Source organism: Pipistrellus kuhlii, unplaced genomic scaffold (genome assembly GCF_014108245.1).
Source record: "Pipistrellus kuhlii isolate mPipKuh1 unplaced genomic scaffold, mPipKuh1.p scaffold_m20_p_1, whole genome shotgun sequence".
In the NCBI taxonomy this organism is placed as follows: domain Eukaryota; kingdom Metazoa; phylum Chordata; class Mammalia; order Chiroptera; family Vespertilionidae; genus Pipistrellus; species Pipistrellus kuhlii.
Window position 1 is genome coordinate 163,867,544 of NW_023425404.1, and position 19,542 is coordinate 163,887,085.

The 19,542-nt window shown below is 34.6% G+C and overlaps 1 protein-coding gene across 17 annotated transcripts in view; it reads right to left on the bottom strand.

Annotated features, from left to right (window-relative positions):
* The window catches only part of ADGRL3 (adhesion G protein-coupled receptor L3), a 762,953-nt gene that overhangs the window by 83,847 nt on the left and 659,564 nt on the right, over nt 1-19,542 (bottom strand). For all 17 annotated transcript variants that reach the window (XM_045572137.1, XM_036415171.2, XM_045572109.1 and 14 more), the window contains 2 exons: nt 19,374-19,440; nt 16,164-16,255 (listed from right to left, as the gene is read on the bottom strand). In XM_045572137.1, coding sequence (XP_045428093.1) covers nt 16,164-16,255; nt 19,374-19,440 — 159 coding nt within the window. The remainder of the gene's footprint in view (nt 1-16,163; nt 16,256-19,373; nt 19,441-19,542) is intronic.

The window sequence follows — 19,542 nt, forward strand, 5'->3', positions numbered from 1 at the left end:
TAATAATATTGCAGATTTGAGAGCACACACCAATATTAAATTTTTAATCACAAATTTCACACTGCTGATGAACTGGATATCTGAAATTAGGTAGAATTAAATATAATAAATCAGAATAAATAAATATTAAATCAATGACTAATAAAACTTTAATTATATTATATCCACAACTCAATGTTATCTAAGTTTTTATGACTCAAAAAATATGGATAAAGAACTAATTTATATATAAAAAAGTATCAATTAAAAAATAAATGAGTTATATTGTACACAGACAGCTACAAACTTATTATAATTTAGTACCTCCATATATTATAAAATTAATTGGTAGCTTTCATAAAAATAAGATGTACAATTTTAGAATCTGATGATGCAAGCAAGTAATATTACTTTATGATTATTAATATTAATATCTGAAAAATAGTTTATCATAGTGACTACATTCATGGACTTCTGAATCAGCCTGTCTGAGCTTTAATGCCAGCTGAGCGTTTTACTAACTCAGCAACCTTGGGATAATATTTAACTGCTCAGAGCCTCAGATTCCTCCTTTGTGAAATGATGATGAATAGAGAACTTTCTTCATAGAGCTGTTGTGTATATTAAGTAAAAGGGCTTCCACCTTTATTAAACAAGCACAAAAATAAGCAAATACACACAAATTTAATATACACAAGTACTATAGAAATATTTACTATTACAATTAATGCTGTATATTGATCTTCTGACCTTAAAAAAGGACTAAAGGGAAAAATAGAAACGCTCTATGCCTAGGTTTCCCTTTAAGGGTTTTGGGAATTCATATACCAACCAGAAGTCCAAGGAGGAAAAGGGAGTCCCTGCCTCTTTCTCAAATGATCTTCAATAGTTACATTTAAAAAGCCTCAGATTATATAATGTTTCATTGTGAGGTTTCTTTAAGTGTAGTAAATGCTATGAATTTTTACATTCTCAATTGAAATGAGTTATACCCAGATTCCCAATGAACATTAAATTAGAAACCCAGATTTTTCTGGATTCCTAGTATAACACGAAAAACCTAAATTTAATTCATAAATACAATGTACCCTCAGTGTCAAAATGCCCATTAAGTTACTGCAATGTTTTTCTAAATGTAATCATTTGACCACAAAGTAAGGGGGGAAAGAAGGCATTAAATCATAGAGTAACAGTTCATTAAAATTCATTAAGAGATAAATGTTCTAAAATTGAACTTTATTAATATTTTTATGAGTTTTTGAACATTTTAAACCTTGAATAAAAATATGAAATAATTGGCAATATATCTATATAAAGAAAAAAGTTGTATTTCTTTTTAAAAATTTTTTTATCTTATGATCAAAGAAAACTCTGACTTTAATCAATTACATTTCAAAATCTATAAAATATTAGCAACATGTTGACATATTTTACTGATTAGTACTTATAATCAGAATCCTAATAATTCCTGGCTCACTATTATCTGGCCATTATTTTATAGACTTACATCAAGTCTCAGAATTCACTGACACTTTCTTTAGAACACATGACTACACAGCTGATAAAATGGGGTCACTGGAATGCAGAGAATTGATGTACTTTGACAAATATATTGCATTCTTTCATGATTTATTTTTTCAACTTAGAAGATGTACAAACTTTTACATTAAGAAAAATATGTCAGGAAGTTAATAACTTTTTATTTTTGCTGAATGTGCTTTGACAGGTTGAACTGCTGTTAAAATCTTTCTCATACCATATGGTATCATCACCTCTCGTTTCCACAACTTGTAGCAAAAACATTCATCATGCCCCATCTGTGAATAAACACCTTATTATAAACTACTTATAAGAATAACTAAAACATAAAAGAGCCTGACTGAGTATTTAAAACATGTCAGTACTTACTAAAGATTCCAATAAATGGAACCAAGGGATGTCCTGAAACACAATTGGAAGTAGACACATTTCATTTAATTTTTGGGAGAAAAAAACTCAACCTTCATAAGCCTTAATTTACTCACCTCCACTAGCATCTTTTTAGGGTTGAATGGAACAAAGAAAAGATTAATCTATAACCCTCAGATTATCATTGATTAGTAAGAGCTATTGAGGTGAACTCTGAATTTTTGGATTTATCATTCAGACGAACAGCGAAAGTCCACCGTAAAGAAGTCACCCTGCATAGATGGTGCACAAAAGCTAGTTCCTTGGACAATGATTAGGCCTCATTAATGACCCAAGATCTCTATTTCAAGTCTGCTTTTAATATAGAAGCTCAGTGAGATAGTGTTGTTCCTAATTAAATCTATTACTATAAATTTCAGTGTAATATCTTAAAACTATTTGCATGCTAAAAATTAAGAAATGTCAGAAAATTTAAGCAAAATAATAAGTAAATTAAGTTTTGTTGATATTTAAAAAGCTCTAGCCCTGGGCAGTATGTGAAATGGTTAAGTATCATCCATTGCACCAAAGGCATGTTCAATTCTTGGTCAATAGCATGTACCTGGGCTGGGATCTACTCCCCACCCAAGACAGGGAGTGTGTGGCAGGCAACCAGTCTGTGTGTCTCTCTCACATCATTGTTTCTCTCTCTCTCTCTCTCTCTCTCTCTCTCTCTCTCTCTCTCTCTCTCTCTCTTTCTCCTTTTCCTCCCTCTCTCCCTTCCACTCTCTCTGAAAAAGCAATGGAAAAAATATCCTCAGGTGAGGGCAAAAAAATAAAAAAAGCTCTAAATAGCAAAATAACAAATCTTAAATTAATCACATTTTTGGTCAAAGGGCAGCCTCAATAAAGTACTAAGAACCATCATCAATCAAAATATATATATTTCGATGAATAAAATTAAATTAGAAATCAATAATAAAATATTCATACATATCTATCTGCTACTACATCCTCCCAATCCCCAGCCTTAATACATTTACAATACGCTTTTTAATATTCAAGTAACAAACAAGTCTTTTCTTATATAGATTAGGACTAAAGAGTAAAGAAGAAAAACAAATTATCAGATTACCATATAAGTATAGTTGAAGAGAATAAAAATAAAATATAAGGATATTTTACTTAAGAACTTAATAAAAATCCTATATAAGCTGCTAAATATCATCATAAAATGGCACATAAACATCAGGATTAAAATTTATCCTATGGGGGGCAATTTTAAAATATGTACACAGATAATAATTTAATAAAAAAATACAAAAAGAAAAAAAAAGATTTATCCCATAATGATAAGAAATATATCAGAGGAACTTTAACAACTGATTCTGAAATTTAAGTGAAAAAAGAGTAAAAGTCTATGAGTATAATGCAATTTTGAAAGAGACACTCAAAATGGAAGGACTTATTCTGTCAGATATTAAACATATTCTGGTAATAATGTGATAATAGTAGAGGAATAAAGTCTATGTACATGGAACAGAAGAGAGTGTGCAGAAACAAATTCCATAGAGAATAGCATGACAGCAAAGTTCTGGAGAAAAAGGATATATTTTTTAGCAAATGATGTTGGAAATTTGTCTCATTATATAAAGAAAACAAAATATCTTCCAAAGAGGATTAAAGTTCTTAAAATGAATTTTAAAATTCTAAGACAAATAAAAGAAAGTAATAGAAATAAAATGAAATAAAGGGGAAAATATTTTTCCTCTTACTTTAAAAGGATTGTTAAAAGACCTCAAAAACATACCTAGAGGGAAATGTTGATAATTTAAATTCATAAATTTCCCTTTAACAAAGAAAAAAATAACAGAAATATAACACTCTGGGAGAAGATGTGTGCGATGACAAAAGCATTCAAATTATTTATCAGCAAGTAAAAGGGGGAAAAAAGTACAGGAAAGCTAACAGGGAAAAAAATGAACTCAAAAGGAGAAAATCTAGTAGAAACCAAAGGGCATAATAATTTTACTAGCAGAGCTCTTATGAGTATTAAGTGAGATGCTGCATATTTGCTGTTTCAATATATTGTATTATGACATATCTGGCAATTTTAGAAACTTTTCTACAGCTAATGGAACAAGATGTGATAACTTCAAAGAGGGCAGAAAAATCAGAGAACTGCATTGACAATGACTATGACAGAGAAATGTGCCATTTTTTAAACTCACATCTTGCTATATGTAATATATTAATATTCATTAATGTCAACTCTTGTGCTGATAAATTTTTACTTTTTATGCTCATGGCTTGTTTACTTAATCACATAATTAAGAAGTTTTAAATTATAACCTTAGAGTGTCAATCTAAGTTCCAAAATTGAGAGATTTGTGTTAACAAACTGAAGTGTCATTTAAAATCTCAACTTCCCACATGATTCTAGAATGTATACCAAAATAGCACATTTATAAATTATCAGGGTCTTTGATGACAGACCTTTTTAACAAATGCATAATTATATGTAATGGGAGAAAACAAACAATTGGTACTCAGCCAAGAGAAAATTAGATTAGGAAATTTTCAAGTCTGGATTGAGCAGCTCAAGACACCTTACTTTCCAGTATACTGTCTGCACTTTTTAATTACAAGTCCAATGATTTAATACATAGTCTTTTCGGTAAAGTAACTATGACTTACATGCTTTCACCAATTTTAATATGAAGTAAAGAAAATAATATTTTATAAGAAAGTAACACTTCTGCTAGAAAGCACTTCTAGAAAAAGGAGAATGAGAAGTTAGTCTGAAACATGTTACCTTTTTGTTGTTTTTACTTAAATTCGGTATTCCCTTGGAATTAGGGCATCCAGAGCAAGTTAAGTTTTTAGCACATTTGAGTAGCTTATGACCTTAATTTGCCAGTCAGGGATGATCTATTTATGACCTTTAATATTAGAGCTTGAGCTACAATATCTTACTATTTTTTTTTTTAATTTTGGGGGTTAATAAGTATGTATATAATGCAGAGTGTAAGTAGTGTTGTCACCCAACTAGGGGACCTGGGTAGGACATTATTGACCAAGATGGCAATTAACAGTGAGAAAATAGTAAGAAAATAATTGATTTTACAGGTTATTCCTTCCATTTAGTCTCACATTTCTTTGTACATCACTTAATCTCCCATCCAAGTACTAACCAGGCCAGATCCTGCTTAGCTTCCGAGATCAGGTGCGTTCAGGGTGGTATGGCCGTAGACTGTACATCTCTTAATCTAATGCAACTTTCCACCATATCCCTTCTTCCCTAAAAATTCCATCTTGTCCTCTGAACTCATTGTCCAATATCAACAAATTCCCCTACATCCTAAATTTCACCCATGACCGTTTTTGTCATCTTCAAGATCTAAAATAAAAATTTTCCCCGCTGACAGTGTTTTCCCTGAAGATTACACAAACTCTAGTATTAGTTCTGTCATAAACTTCAGGGAGTAGAAGTGCCACTACCAAGGCTCAATTTACCCTTTCTCAAGAGGCTGCGGGATGTACCCTGGCCAAAGAGGAAAGTATGAACATGAAGGGGTCGTGTATAGTGAAAAAACGGAGAGGCAGAAGAGCATTTACAGAAGGTCTAGATATGTTAGCAGATACCAAAAATAAGAAGGAATAAAAGGTGGCAGCAAATGCCTTGAGAGCAGGAACCTCAGAGGAGCTGGATAAAAATTGGCTTATGTATTGAATAAATGATTTGCCTGAAAATAATTCAAAAGTGATTCAAATTCCTTTATTTATATTTGGAATCTATAGTTCCAAATTACTCATTCCTTGTGTAATTATTCATGAGGGGGAACTACATTAAATTCAATGTTAAAGTGAATGAAATCATTTTAGGGTAATAATTGTTTTGCTGATAGTGTGTCAGATTTCATTTTACAAAATATAATTAAATGAGATTTATTAAATATATTTTTATACTTAAAAGCTTGAACTTTATTGAAATGCTTAAAATGTAAGGAAAATGAATAAATAGCAATTATTTTTTAAAATAAAATGATAATAGTGAGTTTTTAAAAATTTATCTCAAAATTATAACTATTATGGCTCCTCCATTAATTTTTAAAAATTATATAAATAAGCAATTCAAAACACCAAATTGAAGGATTTGTAGACAAATGAATTATAGTAATTAAATGCTCTAATTTTCGTCGTTATATAGCTATACCCATAGTAGCATATTCACAATAGAAAATCAGACTTGATTTTGTAACACTTTTTCAGTAGTTGGAAATATACGATAACTCTTTCAGAAAAACTATATCCTTAGATTTTTTATTCTAATATGTTTATGAACAGAATGTCTACCTAAACCATTAAAAAAACACACAAAAAAACCCTTACATTCATTATACCAATATCAAAAATTCAAAATTGCTATGGTATAATAAAATATAAATATTTAGTCTGTGTCCCAGTTTCCTGGCACTGGACTCCTAAAATGCCTGGAACTTTCTGAGTGATAACAGTCTTTTGTATGCTAATGAGCACATTGGTGTGCTCAGTGGTTGGGAGTCTACCTATGAACCAGAAGGTCATGGTTTGATTCCTAATCAGGGCATATGCCCAGGTTGCAAGCTTGATCCTCAGTAGAGGGCATGCAGGAGGCAACCAATGACTTTCTCAAGTCATTGATGTATCTTCCTCTTTCTCTCTCTCCCTTCCTCTCTGAAATCAATAAAAATATATTTTAAAAATAATAATGACCCCCTGTCCTGGTGCCTGCCAATGAATCAGTGGAGACCTAGGCCCTGAAAGGACACACCTGGAAACCTACTGAATATCCTACTGGGCTCTTCCCCTGGGACCTCCCTAAAATCTCCGCCCTTAAAACCCTTAGGATGGAGGGCCTAGGGTGTTCTCCCTCCCAGGAGCATGCCCTTACCTTTCCTTTCCCTCCCCCGTCCCTGCCCCAAGTACATCACCATTACCTTCCTCACTCCCAAGTTCTAAGGGCCCTTCCAATTCCTCTATAACTTGCTTCCTAAGCCCATTTATTCTAGGAATTGCTTTTTTTTCACCTATGATTTACCAAATAAATGTTCTCTTACAGTCTGGGTCTTGGCTCTGAGTTCTTTCCTAGCCATGATGATATAATTGGGTTCATCTTAACAGAATCATGCATTCTAGTGACTAGTGGGAGAAACAGTCTGGCTGAAAAATCACTGTCTCAATATTTTGCACCCACAGTATGGATCTGTATACTTTTACTATTAGTAATTTTTCAAGCATCTTACTCTGCTTTATGTTTTAAAAGAAAATATAATATATCACAGTGACAAATTAAAACAAAACACAACCACCCAGAATGTGCAAATGTGCCACTATAGAAAACTAGAGGCCCGATGCATGAATGTGCACGCGCCCACACGCGCGCGCGTGTGTGTGTGTGTGTGTGTGTGTGTGTGTGTCTGTGTGTGCGTGTAGGTCCCTCAGCTCGGCCTGTACCCTCTTGCAATCCAGGACCCCGGCTCTTAACCACCCACCAGCTTGCTCCTTACTGCGAGGCTTGTCGCTCCCGCCACCGCCTCTGTGCTCACCAGCCATGAGCCCGGCTTCTGGCTGAGTGGCACTCCTGACCATCAGGGGCAGCTCCTGCATTGAACGTCTGCCTCCTGGTGGTCAATGTACATCATAGCCACTGGTTGTTCTGTCATTTTGTCTTTTCACTATTTGGTAAATTTGCATATTAGTTTTTTTTTATTATTCTATCTAATAAAAGGGTAGTATGCAAATTAACCATCACTTTTCCACAAAGATCACAGCACCCTTAGCCACAAGATGGTGGTGCCCAGTCCTCTCAGCCCCGCCCTGATTCCTCCAGTCCCAGGTGGCTGGCCGCTGAGAGTGGGCAGCAAGAGCAGCCTGGCAGAATGTTTGCTTCGTTGTTGCGGCGACAAGACAAGCCTTCTGCGCCCAACAGCGAATGGGACTCTGGCCAGGCCAGGGTGCAGATGGGCCTCTGGGCCATGGAGAGCCTCTGGGCAGTGGGCACAGAGCAGCCAGGCCCCAAGAGAGCTACTGGTGCACAGATTTGTGCTCAGGGCTACTAGTACAGAATAATAAAGATATATAACAATAAATCAATGCTGAAAATAAAATATAAAAAAATACTAAACATAAAAATTATGAATAAAATAGAACAAATAAAATTTCTATACTGATGACTCCAAATTTAAACCTCCAGCTTTCACTATTTTAACTTCCTACTCAACATGTACAATGCAATGTTTAGTAAGTCTTTCAGAGCTATGTTGCATAAAAAAACCTCTTCTGATCAAACCCTAATGTGTATTTCCCTAAGGTTTGTCACAGATCAGTAATAACATCTCACTCTTCCAGTACTCCAAGCCCAAAATCTTGGAATTGCACTCCGCTTCTTTCTCTCATAGTCTATATAAAATAAATTAGCTAATTCTGTATGTTCTACTTTTAAAATATATGCAAAAATTTAGCACTTCTCACTTGTTAAATAATGAATAATCAAAGGATAAAAATAATATCAAAGCTTATTAATTAAAAATTAACCCCTAACTAATATAGCTCAGTGGATAGAATGTAGGCCTGCAGACTGAAGAGTCCTGGGTTCAGTTCTGGTCCAGGGCACATGCCAAGGTTGTGGGCTTGATCCCCAGTGGGGTTGTGCAGAAGGCAGACAAGCAATGATTCTTTCTTATCACTGATGTTTCTATTTCTCTCCCCCTTCCTCTCTGAAGTCAATAAAATATGTATTAAAAATTGAATAAAATGTGTAAATTATATGAAACAGAAATGTTATTTACTTAAAATTATCCTCATATGTCTTCCACTCATGAAAATTAGCCCATAACCATTTTGGGGGAGAAAACTAGAGTCTTACGAATAGTTGTTTAGGTTAATTCTTCTGTTATATGTACAATTACTTAAGAAATGTTAGTATCATAAAAAGTTCTGATTATCAAGCTTTCCCAAAGTCTGAATGTACATTTTCTGTAGGATATAAAGAAATCTAAGTCCCAACCATATACATAGAATGAAGGAGCTGCTGTGTTTTTGTTTTTTGTTTTTATTATGAAGAAAAATTATTTTCCCCTCAGGTATTGTTTTAGCCTTTCTCAATCTTAGACAAAAACTGATTCTCCTAAATCTGATATAAACCTAATTATGTTGTGGAAAAGTAAAACAATTATTTGATCTCAAGCAACAATGCACAGCAATTCCAGTGTGCTGTGACAGTCATCCTTCTAACTTGTTTTCTCCAATGTCAGCTCCCACTGTATGAAGTACATTGAATAAAGTGATATATAAAACACCTGGTTTCTAGAAAGGTTATATGAGGATTTGGATGCATTTTAAAGAAAAATTCTAAAAAAGAGAGATCAACCCTTTTATATTTCAGAAAACTTAGACCTACAAACTAAATAGCATGGTATAATGAGATTTGTAACAACACTTGCTAAATTCTCAGATTTGTGAATCAATAACTACAATTTATCTTCCAAAAGAAAATGGTTGTTAAATGCTGAAATTAAGTTAATCAGCAAAGGACTATTACCTAAAGATCTTAACTTGTTTGAAGAAAACCTAATGATCTCATAACAACACATAGAACTTCAAAAAGGGCTGTCTGGATTATATTACACTTCAAATACACCTGGATCATTTATGATAAAAGCAATGGCACATTTCCAGTGACATTTACCCACAGACCAAGAAAATGGAAGAAGACTAGAGAAAATGAGTTAACCGACAGATGAGATTCATTTTCCTTATTAAACACTAGAGGCCTGGTGCACAACATTCATGCACTTGGTGGGGAGGGGGTCTTTCAGCCCGGCCTGCGCCATTTCACAGCCAGGAGCCCTCAAGGGATGTCCTACTGTGGCTGAGACTCACTCTCCATGGCCGTCAGTCGGACATCCTTAGTGCTGCTGCAGAGACAGGCTGTTGTGCTTACCAGCCGTGAGCCCCTGTGGGGGCGTACTGACCACTAGGGGGCAGCTCCTGCAATGAGCATCTGCACCTCTGGTGATCAGTGCGCATCATAGTGACTGATCATTATCTGTCCTATATAATAAAACCCTAATATCCAAATCAATTGAACGGCAGAATGATCGGTCACTATGATACACACTGACACCACGGAGCAAACACTCAACTCAGGAGCTGCTCCCTGGTGGTCAGTGTGCTCCCACAGGGGGTGTACCGCTCAGCCACAAGCCCTAAGCTTGGGCAGTAAGGAGCAAGGGGTCCCAGACTATGAGAGCTCCGTACTTTGAGAGGGATGTCTGACTGCCAGCTTAGGCCCGTTCCTTAGAGGAGTAGGCCTAAGCTGGCAGGCGGACATCTCTGAGGTGTCCCAGACTGAGAGAAGGCACAAGCCGGGCTGATAGACCAACTCCCATAGTGCACAGGCCACCAGTATACAAAATAATTTGAAATCTGTGAAATTTTCATTTAAATTTAGAGTTTTGGCGATGAGAGGTAAACTATTATACAATCAACTGAATGGAAATGTAAGCTATATTTTTAAAACTCTGCATGGATTATACAGAGTATATTGAACTTCCTTTTAAAAATGCAAATTAATATTTCAAAATTTGATATCACTAGCTAATATTTTGAAAAAACAAACAAACAAGAAAGTACTAAAATATTTTTTGTCAAAATTAATCTAGAAAATTTTGAAGTGGGAAAATATTTTTATTAAATACAACTTAGAACTACATGTATTGTTCTCATAAAGATTCACACTCTTTATAGAATATTGCTCTGACTGGAGAATGAAGATGATACATTGTGAAAAGCAGGCTATATATTAAGATATTATAATAAGTACTTATATATGGTATATGATATATCGATATAATGTAAAGTAAACAGTTATAAGCATATTCATATAAAACTTGAAGCATTAAAATATTCTTGGGAGATTATTATTGCTTTCAAGATTATATCAATCTGCTTTTCTGCCTTCATATTTAAAACCCTATCACCCTTAACTTTGTAAGGGACTAACGTAATACTAGTCAAGCTGAATGTAATTATGACTTAACTATTTCTACCAATATTTAGCTTCCAGAGGAAAAGAGTAAGTTATTATAGACACTGGTAAGCAAAAACATTTTTTATTCATTCCTGAAGCCTTCTTAGAGATCTTTTCATCCTGTAGGTATCCAAGCTCATCGAGGATACTTTTTTTTTTCCTCTCTCTCCTTCATAACTACAGAACTTGCTATTTATTAACCAAGTGAGTATTTCACACTAGAGCCAATTTTTCATAATACCATAAATTTGGCTTAAAAAAAAAAAACAAGATTCATGTCATGCAAATTCTTAATGATGCCATATGGTAAGCAGAGCCAGGCAAATTTTAATGGGATTTTATAAGGAGTTGAGCAAATTTCATGATGCAAAGTACAAAGAGCAAAGGCAGCAAGCAATATATTTCCACACAGAGTGGTGAAAAATAATGAAAGCGTCCTGTATAGGCACTAAATTACATGCTGTATGCTTTACACAAATGATCATATTTAATTACTGCAAAGCTCTAATTAAGTACTGTAGATACAATTATTCCCAATTCAGGAGAGATACTGAGACTGTGAGCCATGGTGTATCTTGCAAGGTCACATAATCATTACAAAACTGAACAGAAATTTCAGTTCAAGTGTGTCTGACACTAAAGTTATGCCTCCTCTCTAATGTCTTCCTTTAGCAAATAAGAGCCCAGGGAAGAACAAAGGCAACTGAAAGGTGTTTCTTTCAATCATGTGACAATGTGTTTGCCACCCATCACTCAGGTAAAACCTAAGTTAGGAGGGGAGACCAGAAATCAAAGAAAAATGTGACCAGGCCCAAATCAGAAGTCTGCATACAGAAGCCAGTCCATGGGCAAAAGCAAAGGGAGAGGTTCAGAGGAGGCAAGTCTAATAGATTCCTTTTCCCTCCATTATAGGCACCAATTTCCTTTCTTAGCTCTAAAAACTTTTATTATTACATTTTATTCTTCAAAAACACTTGTGATATTATTAGATATATTTTCCAAGAGTAGCTGTAGTTGATAACTATAGAAATGTCAATTTTTATTTTGAAGGTAAATTTCAAGTGTGTCCTAAATGCTCCTCAAGAATTAAAATTTATATATCATAACACTTCAGTGATATTAACAGCTCCTTTTGATAACAAGTCAGTCATTGTTTTATTCATGTTTACATTTAGATTTTCAAAACTGAGTTAGATTTTTGCTATGATTACTCTAAGCTCCAATTTCAACTTGTCAGAAATTCAACCAAAATTCAAATGATTGGAATTACTCTATTCCTCCAAATAGAATTACCTAGTTTGATGAAAAAAAGAGACAAAGGACAAATAAACAAACATCAAGTAGAAATGTATTGTTTAATTTTACTTTTTTAGTGAAATTTGAAAATTGGCATACCTCCTTTCCCTTTAAATCATATTACATAATTCACTCTGTTTGTTTATGAATTTTTTCCAGAGTATAGTTTTAGTATAGCAATGAGCACGCCAAATAAATGTTCTATACTTAACATCAAAATGTGTTTATTATGACAGTGAAGTAAATTAGGAATTAAAATGTAATTAAATTAGTTCTTAAAATGATAATTAAATTAAGATAAATTGAAGTCAGCAAGGCCTAGTGTTTGGGAAGAGAATATTAGGAGATAAAATATCAGGGATAAAACCTGAAGCCAAAGAGAACACATCTACCCTGTTTCCCCCGAAATAAGACAGTGTCTTATATTAATTTTTTCTCCCAAAGTTGCGCTAGGTCTTATTTTCAGGGGATATCTTATCTTTCCCTGTGCTAGGTCTTATTTTCGGAGGATGTCTTATTTTCGGGGAAACACGGTAGAATGGCCAGAGGGGCACATGGCTTAAGAGACAGCTGGAGAAAGAAAGGGGCACCCAGACAGGGTACACTTAGTGGGTCACGGTAGAGGGTCTGGGCTTCCATGTAAGAGCAACAGGAAGCCATTGAAGAGTTTTACCCAAGAAAGTTGTATGGTCAGATCTAAACTTTTCAAGGAATCACTCTAGCTGATCAAGGCAGGGGCAAGAAACGATACGGGGAAAGAAGTTAGGAGACTAGAGCAGTGGCCCTGTAGAAGTTGATGGTGGCCTAAAAGGAAATGTTGGCAGTGAATTAGGTAAAGGAGAGATCTAGGTGTGAATTAACATTATAATAAAAGCAATAAAGAGTTGGTACATGAAGAAATTATTTTAGAAAGATAATAACTTTGACATGACCTAATAGGTATTCTTTTCTCTAAATAAACAAAACAAAATTATCTTATTAATCATTTAATAAAACTATAGAAACCAAAAGCAAGTAAACATTATTAACTTTTATGCTGTCACCCATGTACTAAAAAAATACTTTTCAGATGAATAATGTTTATTTATACCTTTAAAATAAATAGTCTCACATCCAACATACCATGTAAAAATATATATATAAATCCTTACTTAAAAAAAAAAAATCAATTTCCAGATTTTGTGTTTTGTTTAATGTTCAAAATCATTATTACTTTTCTTAAATTCTTCTTTCTTTTCCTTATCATCTATGCCATGCTGATTTCTTTATAAGAAATTATTAAATAGTTAATATATTTTAAATAAAAATGAAATGTCCTTTAGCTTCTGGAAAGTTCTAAGGAATATTTTCTTATTTTCTCTCTTCCATAGTCCCCTACATCCTGCAGAGGACCATCTTTCCTGCTTCATAGAGGAAAAGAGCCAGAAATCCCTCAATTTACTGCCCTTCTCTGGTCCAACCACAGGTCGACATCACACCTATTATTTATTCCATCCGGTCTCAGTGAAAAAGGGTTCCTTTTCCTGGATTTGGGTTACTCTGGAACCATGTTCTCATGAAATCTAGTGAAGTGGAACTGCTGGACCACTGCTCCAGTTCTTATTCCCTACAAATCCTCAAGTCACAACTCCAACAACACCCCCCTTCCTTACATTTCAGACCACTCAGTTCTTGGTGCTTTCCCACTAGCATATCCATGTTGATGCTCCTTCCATCTTAGCACTGCTGGACCGCTGCTCCAGTTCTTATTCTCTACAATTCAAACCACAACTCTAACACCCCACTCCCCTTCTTACATTTCAGACCGCTCAATTCTTGATTCTTTCCCATTAACATGTCCATGTTGATGTTTCTTCTATCTTAAAACCACATGCTATAGCCTTTCTAACAAACTCTCTTTGCTTTATTGATTTTTTAAAAGGCATCATCAAAGGCTGTTTATATTCCTCTGCTCATTTGATGTTTGGGTATGCTTCATTATAATGTCCGTTTTAAATAGGATGAGAAGGCTCAGTAAATAAACTTTTCAAAGGATGACACAGTTTGGATAGAATTCTAATCAAGGTGTTCTTATTTAAGCTTTTACTTAGGAATAAAAATCTTGATGCCAATAGTGCCATTAAGTGTAATTCTTCCTTTTACGTTTATTTTTCTAAACAGTAGTATCATAAAGATTTGATCCATTTTTTACCAAAAGGGATATGTGTGAATAATGAGAGTACAAACTTATCTTTAAAAAATATGTGGTTGTTCTAAGTACATGACCTTTTTCTGATTTTTAACCTGTTAAACACTATTACATAAATATTCATGTATTTTTTATGGTAATAGTTTAAAAATAATGAAAGATAAATAAAGTATTGCTAGTATATTGTTTTATACTATAGAATAACAGATATAAAGATGTTGTAATTTATACTAAGGTGAGTAAAAGGACAATATGATAAAGAAAACATATTTTATTTAATTTACCCAAATTCAATTTTATCAGTATTAAATAGTCCAAGGAATTAACATTACATTTTAGAAGAGTAGTCTAATTGTACATACATCAACAGCATAATGACTATTATCTCAACTAAGTAATCTTAAGACCTACAAAAGACTCTTGCTTGCAGTAGGTAATTCCTAGTTTGCTCCAGTATATTATGATTTTCTAATTATTTAGCTATCCTTTTCAACTAATTTAGCCAGATTATTGCTTCAACAAAAGTAACCATTTAATGTCAATACACCTTTGTCACTGAAGTCTTTAAAGTGTTCATTTATTCTATAAACATTCAGTGAGGATGTACTATGGGCAGGGAACTATGGTCAGGTGCTCAATGTAGGAAGATGGAAAATGGGTGACACAGTTGCTATTGGAGGCAGATCAAGGAGAATGTCCATAGCACATGACAATTACTAGTAACCTCAGGAAACTCCTGAAAGAATATTCATTTAAACATAAACATTTAACCAAGTGAACACATAGGCAAATTCTATACAAATGCAATTTAATACGTAATATCTCCTAATGGCTAACGTACATCTAACAGTCCTGTGTTTCTCAAATGTCATAGACTAAAGGAACAAGGTAATGTTTGGTTATACGAGGAACCATACTTCTTTTCAGAAAATATAAATTTGCTTCTTTACGTAAAGAAAGTGCTACTTGTGTAAAGTACTCTGAATATTTTCCTATCTCTGCAGGGCTAGGGTTTTCTGAACACTGACAAGTGGAATTTGGGTTAAGAGACAAACCTGGGCAGTTAAAAGATGACTGAGTGGCTGAACAGATAGTGAGAGACATCTGGAAGGGTTTACCTCCCAGGAGGCAGGTAACGACGTTAACATTTCAAAGGAGGGAGTGGGGGGCTGTTGAAGCCTGAAACCATGTATTTATATTCAAGGCTTTTACATTAGGGAGTTGAGGTTTCTCTCCCTCTCTCCAAGAAGAGGAGAGCAGCTGTATGGCAGCTCCTATAGAAATGCCCAGGGTGACAACCAGGGGCTCTTCCCCAGGGGGTCGGATCTCCCTTCTGGTGCTTGCAGAGCCCACCATCTGCCTCTCTTCACAGGGCTCTGAGGGGGACATGGAATGTTATGAAGTGATGTGCTTATTGCTCTAAGAAATAATAGACTGCCTGGTTCTAGAAACTTCATAGATGCTTTCAGAACAAAATAAATGAATGCATATGTTGAAATCTTACATTGTAAATCAGAGCTGGGGGGGGGGGGATGGTTTCTTTGAAGACAGAGCTTCATTATACTCATTTTCAGGCAGATCAAGTTACCTTAATAGTCAATAAATGATCTTATTCCACAAAAACAACACACTGATTTTTATCATTTTTTTTGTCATAGGATTTCAGGGCAATTAAAAGCAGGGAGACTTTAGTGTACCAACGTAAGGCGGCCTAAAGAAACAAAGAGAAAAATCACTTACTTGATATTATCAAGGCAGCCCGATTCAGGTTTCAGAATGGCAGTATGATGAAACATTTTATATAAAGCAATCCCAAGGAAGATTACATTAAGCTGGAATGTAAAAGGTACTGTTATGTAGCATAACTGGACTAGAAAAGAAGGGCGTCTATTCACAATAACAGATGAGTTGCTCTGGGAAATTAACTCTCACTCCACTCTTCAAGGAATTGGACCACAGATGATTGCCTAGTCTTTTAGGAAAGGCAAGAAGCCAGTTTGGGGACTGGAATGCCAAGGAGGTACAAAGCGCTGTTATGCCAAGTACAAGCAAATACTAAAATCGATCTATTTTTGAACCACCGAATAAAAAAAAATTAGAAAATTGTGGTGAAATTCTGATATTAAAACAAACTAGGCTTGCCCTGACCGGTTTGGCTCAGTGTATAGAGTGTTGGCCTGCAGACTGAAAGGTCCCAGGTTCGATTCCGGTCAAGGGCATGTACCTTGGTTGCGGGCACATCCCCAGTAGGGAGTGTGCAGGAGGCAGCTGATTGATGTTTCTCTCTCATCGATGTTCCTAACTCTCTGTCTCTCTCCCTTCCTCTCTGTATAAAATAAAATACATTTTTAAAAAAATCGAGGCTTAAGGTAGCGGGAACCTCCACTGAAGGTATTATATTACTGGAGACAGAGACAGCATATTATTTAAAAACAATACAAAACATTAAAGTTCAAATTCCATATAAAGTGCAAATTCCATATATCAGATATATGTAAACTGTGTAGAAAGCCACATGTCAAATTGCCCTTGATCACCTAATTTGTTTATATATTGGGTCGGCAACTAAGTAAGTGCGGGTTCCACACATATATGGCTTCAGTTGAATTTTTAGGTTTGCAGACGTAGTACAAATGTAAAACACATTTTGTTATTTGATAGTTGGCTATTCAGCTGTTAATCAGTAAAAAAAGTTTTTTGATCTGTTTTGTAGTTTTCGTTTGGCGTTCATTGAAAAATGGAAAATCAAAAGGAACATTTTCGTCATATTTTGCTTTTTTATTTCCGCAAAGGGAAAAACGCATCGCAAGCTCATAAAAAGTTATGTGCTGTTTATGGTGACGAAGCCTTAAAAGAACGGCAGTGTCAAAATTGGTTTGCCAAATTTCGTTCTGGTGATTTTTCACTCAAAGATGAAAAACGCTCTGGTCATCCAGTTGAAGTTGATGACGCCCTAATCAAAGCAATAATCAATTCGGACTGTCACAGTACAACACGTGAGATTGCAGAGAAGCTTCATGTATCACATACATGCATTGAAAATCACTTAAAACAACTTGGCTATGTTCAAAAACTCGATACATGGGTTCCTCACGAACTGAAAGAATCACAGTTAACGCAACGCATTAGCAGCTGCGATTTGCTAAAGAAACGTAATGAAAATGATCCATTTTTAAAACGACTGATAACTGGCGATGAAAAATGGGTTGTTTACAACAATATCAAGCGGAAAAGATCGTGGAGCAGGCCAGGTGAACCAACTCAAACAACATCAAAAGCTGATATTCATCAAAAGAAGGTTTTGTTATCAGTTTGGTGGGATTACAAAGGAATTGTCTACTTTGAACTCTTACCACCCAACCGAACGATCAATTCTGATGTCTACATTGAACAACTAACGAAATTAAACAATGCAGTTGAAGAAAAGCGGCCCGAATTGACAAATCGAAAAGGTGTTGTATTCCATCATGACAATGCAAGGCCACACACATCTTTGGTCACTCGGCAAAAATTAATGGAGCTTGGTTGGGATGTTTTGCCACATCCACCATATAGTCCTGACCTTGCACCATCTGATTACTTTTTGTTTCGATCTTTACAAAACTCCTTGAATGGTAAAAATTTCAATAATGATGATGATGTCAAATCGTACCTGATTCAGTTTTTTGCTAATAAAAACCAGAAGTTTTTTGAACGTGGGATTATGATGCTGCCTTAAAGATGGCAAAAGGTCATTGATCAAAATGGGCAATACATTACAGAATAAAGTTATTTAGTTCCATGAAAAAATTGTCTTTGATTTTCTTTTAAAAATCCGCAATTACTTAGCTGCCGACCCAATATTTCAAAACTTGGGATTGGTGGGAGTAGGAAAATCCAATTGTGAGCCCCAAGTCTAAATGATATGGGGTTATTATCCTTTATCAAATTCAAAAAGTCTGAAAAGTAAACGTTTAAAAAATTCATTGGGTAACAAAAAGCCTGGCCTGAACAGAACCCATTTGGAGGGAGAGCTTGATTTGAATGGATATAATATCTTCATGTCTTTATTCTATTTGATCTTAGTTTTCCTATAACTTTTTTTCTGCTGAATTATTGCTGTTTGGTTTCAGAGTCTTGCCTACTCCCTACTGTGAGTACTGGATGCTATGTTTGATTTGGGGCAACTGCTTATTTCTCACTAGGGATAATATATAATATGCAGTACAGATACCATATGACCTTGATAACATTTTTAAAAATTCTGAATTTCAAAATATACCTGGCTCAAAGGATTTCAGGAATTGAGTTGTAGACTGAGATTTTATTAAAAATCAAAAGGCTATTTTTTTCCCCAAAAAATGGACAGCAACTTTTTATTTCAAATTGTTAAGTTTGTAAATGATACTAACAATTAAATCTAACTGAGAATAAATAATTTCTATTTGAAATCAAGATAATACGCATCTAAATAAAAAAGAGAAGGCATGACTCTGGAATGCTTGCTTGAGGCATTTTTATATAAAATCCTTTTAAATTTTAAAGTTTTCAAGATTTATGTAAAAAAGAAAACTATAAGGAATAGTAAGGTATTTTGCCACTTTCTAATTTCTAGTTCCATTCATAATTCAAATTATCCAAATGGAAAAAAGAATGGAAGTGGTCAAACTTAAAAGTCATCACTATTCAAAATCTATAAACCCAAATGGATTATGTTAGATCAGGCTCCTCAGGAACCAAAGCAGCACATAAACTTGAAAATGCATGTTCTCTTCTCACAGTTGTTTTGATTAAGCATTTTACAAATATAAAAGTAGACTGTAATGAGTGTCTAATTGTTTGAGTTCATGGGGTCAAATCAGTACAGGTTTTCCCCAAAGTAATCTATGTAAATTAAAGATTGTAAGTATAGGGATAGTCAAAGTTTCATTTCTTGACCCGGAGACCACAGAGTTAATTAGGAGTTCTTACCATAATGATCAAGGTCGCTGGTCCTATAAAACTCCAAATGAAGTAGGTGTCAAGTCGGAGCCAACATCTGCAATGAAACACAAGGGAGAAAAGGCATTCAAGGACTGGGTATGGGACATACATCAAGAGTGAGCGAGTGACAGAGAAGAATGTGAGCTGCAAAGCATTC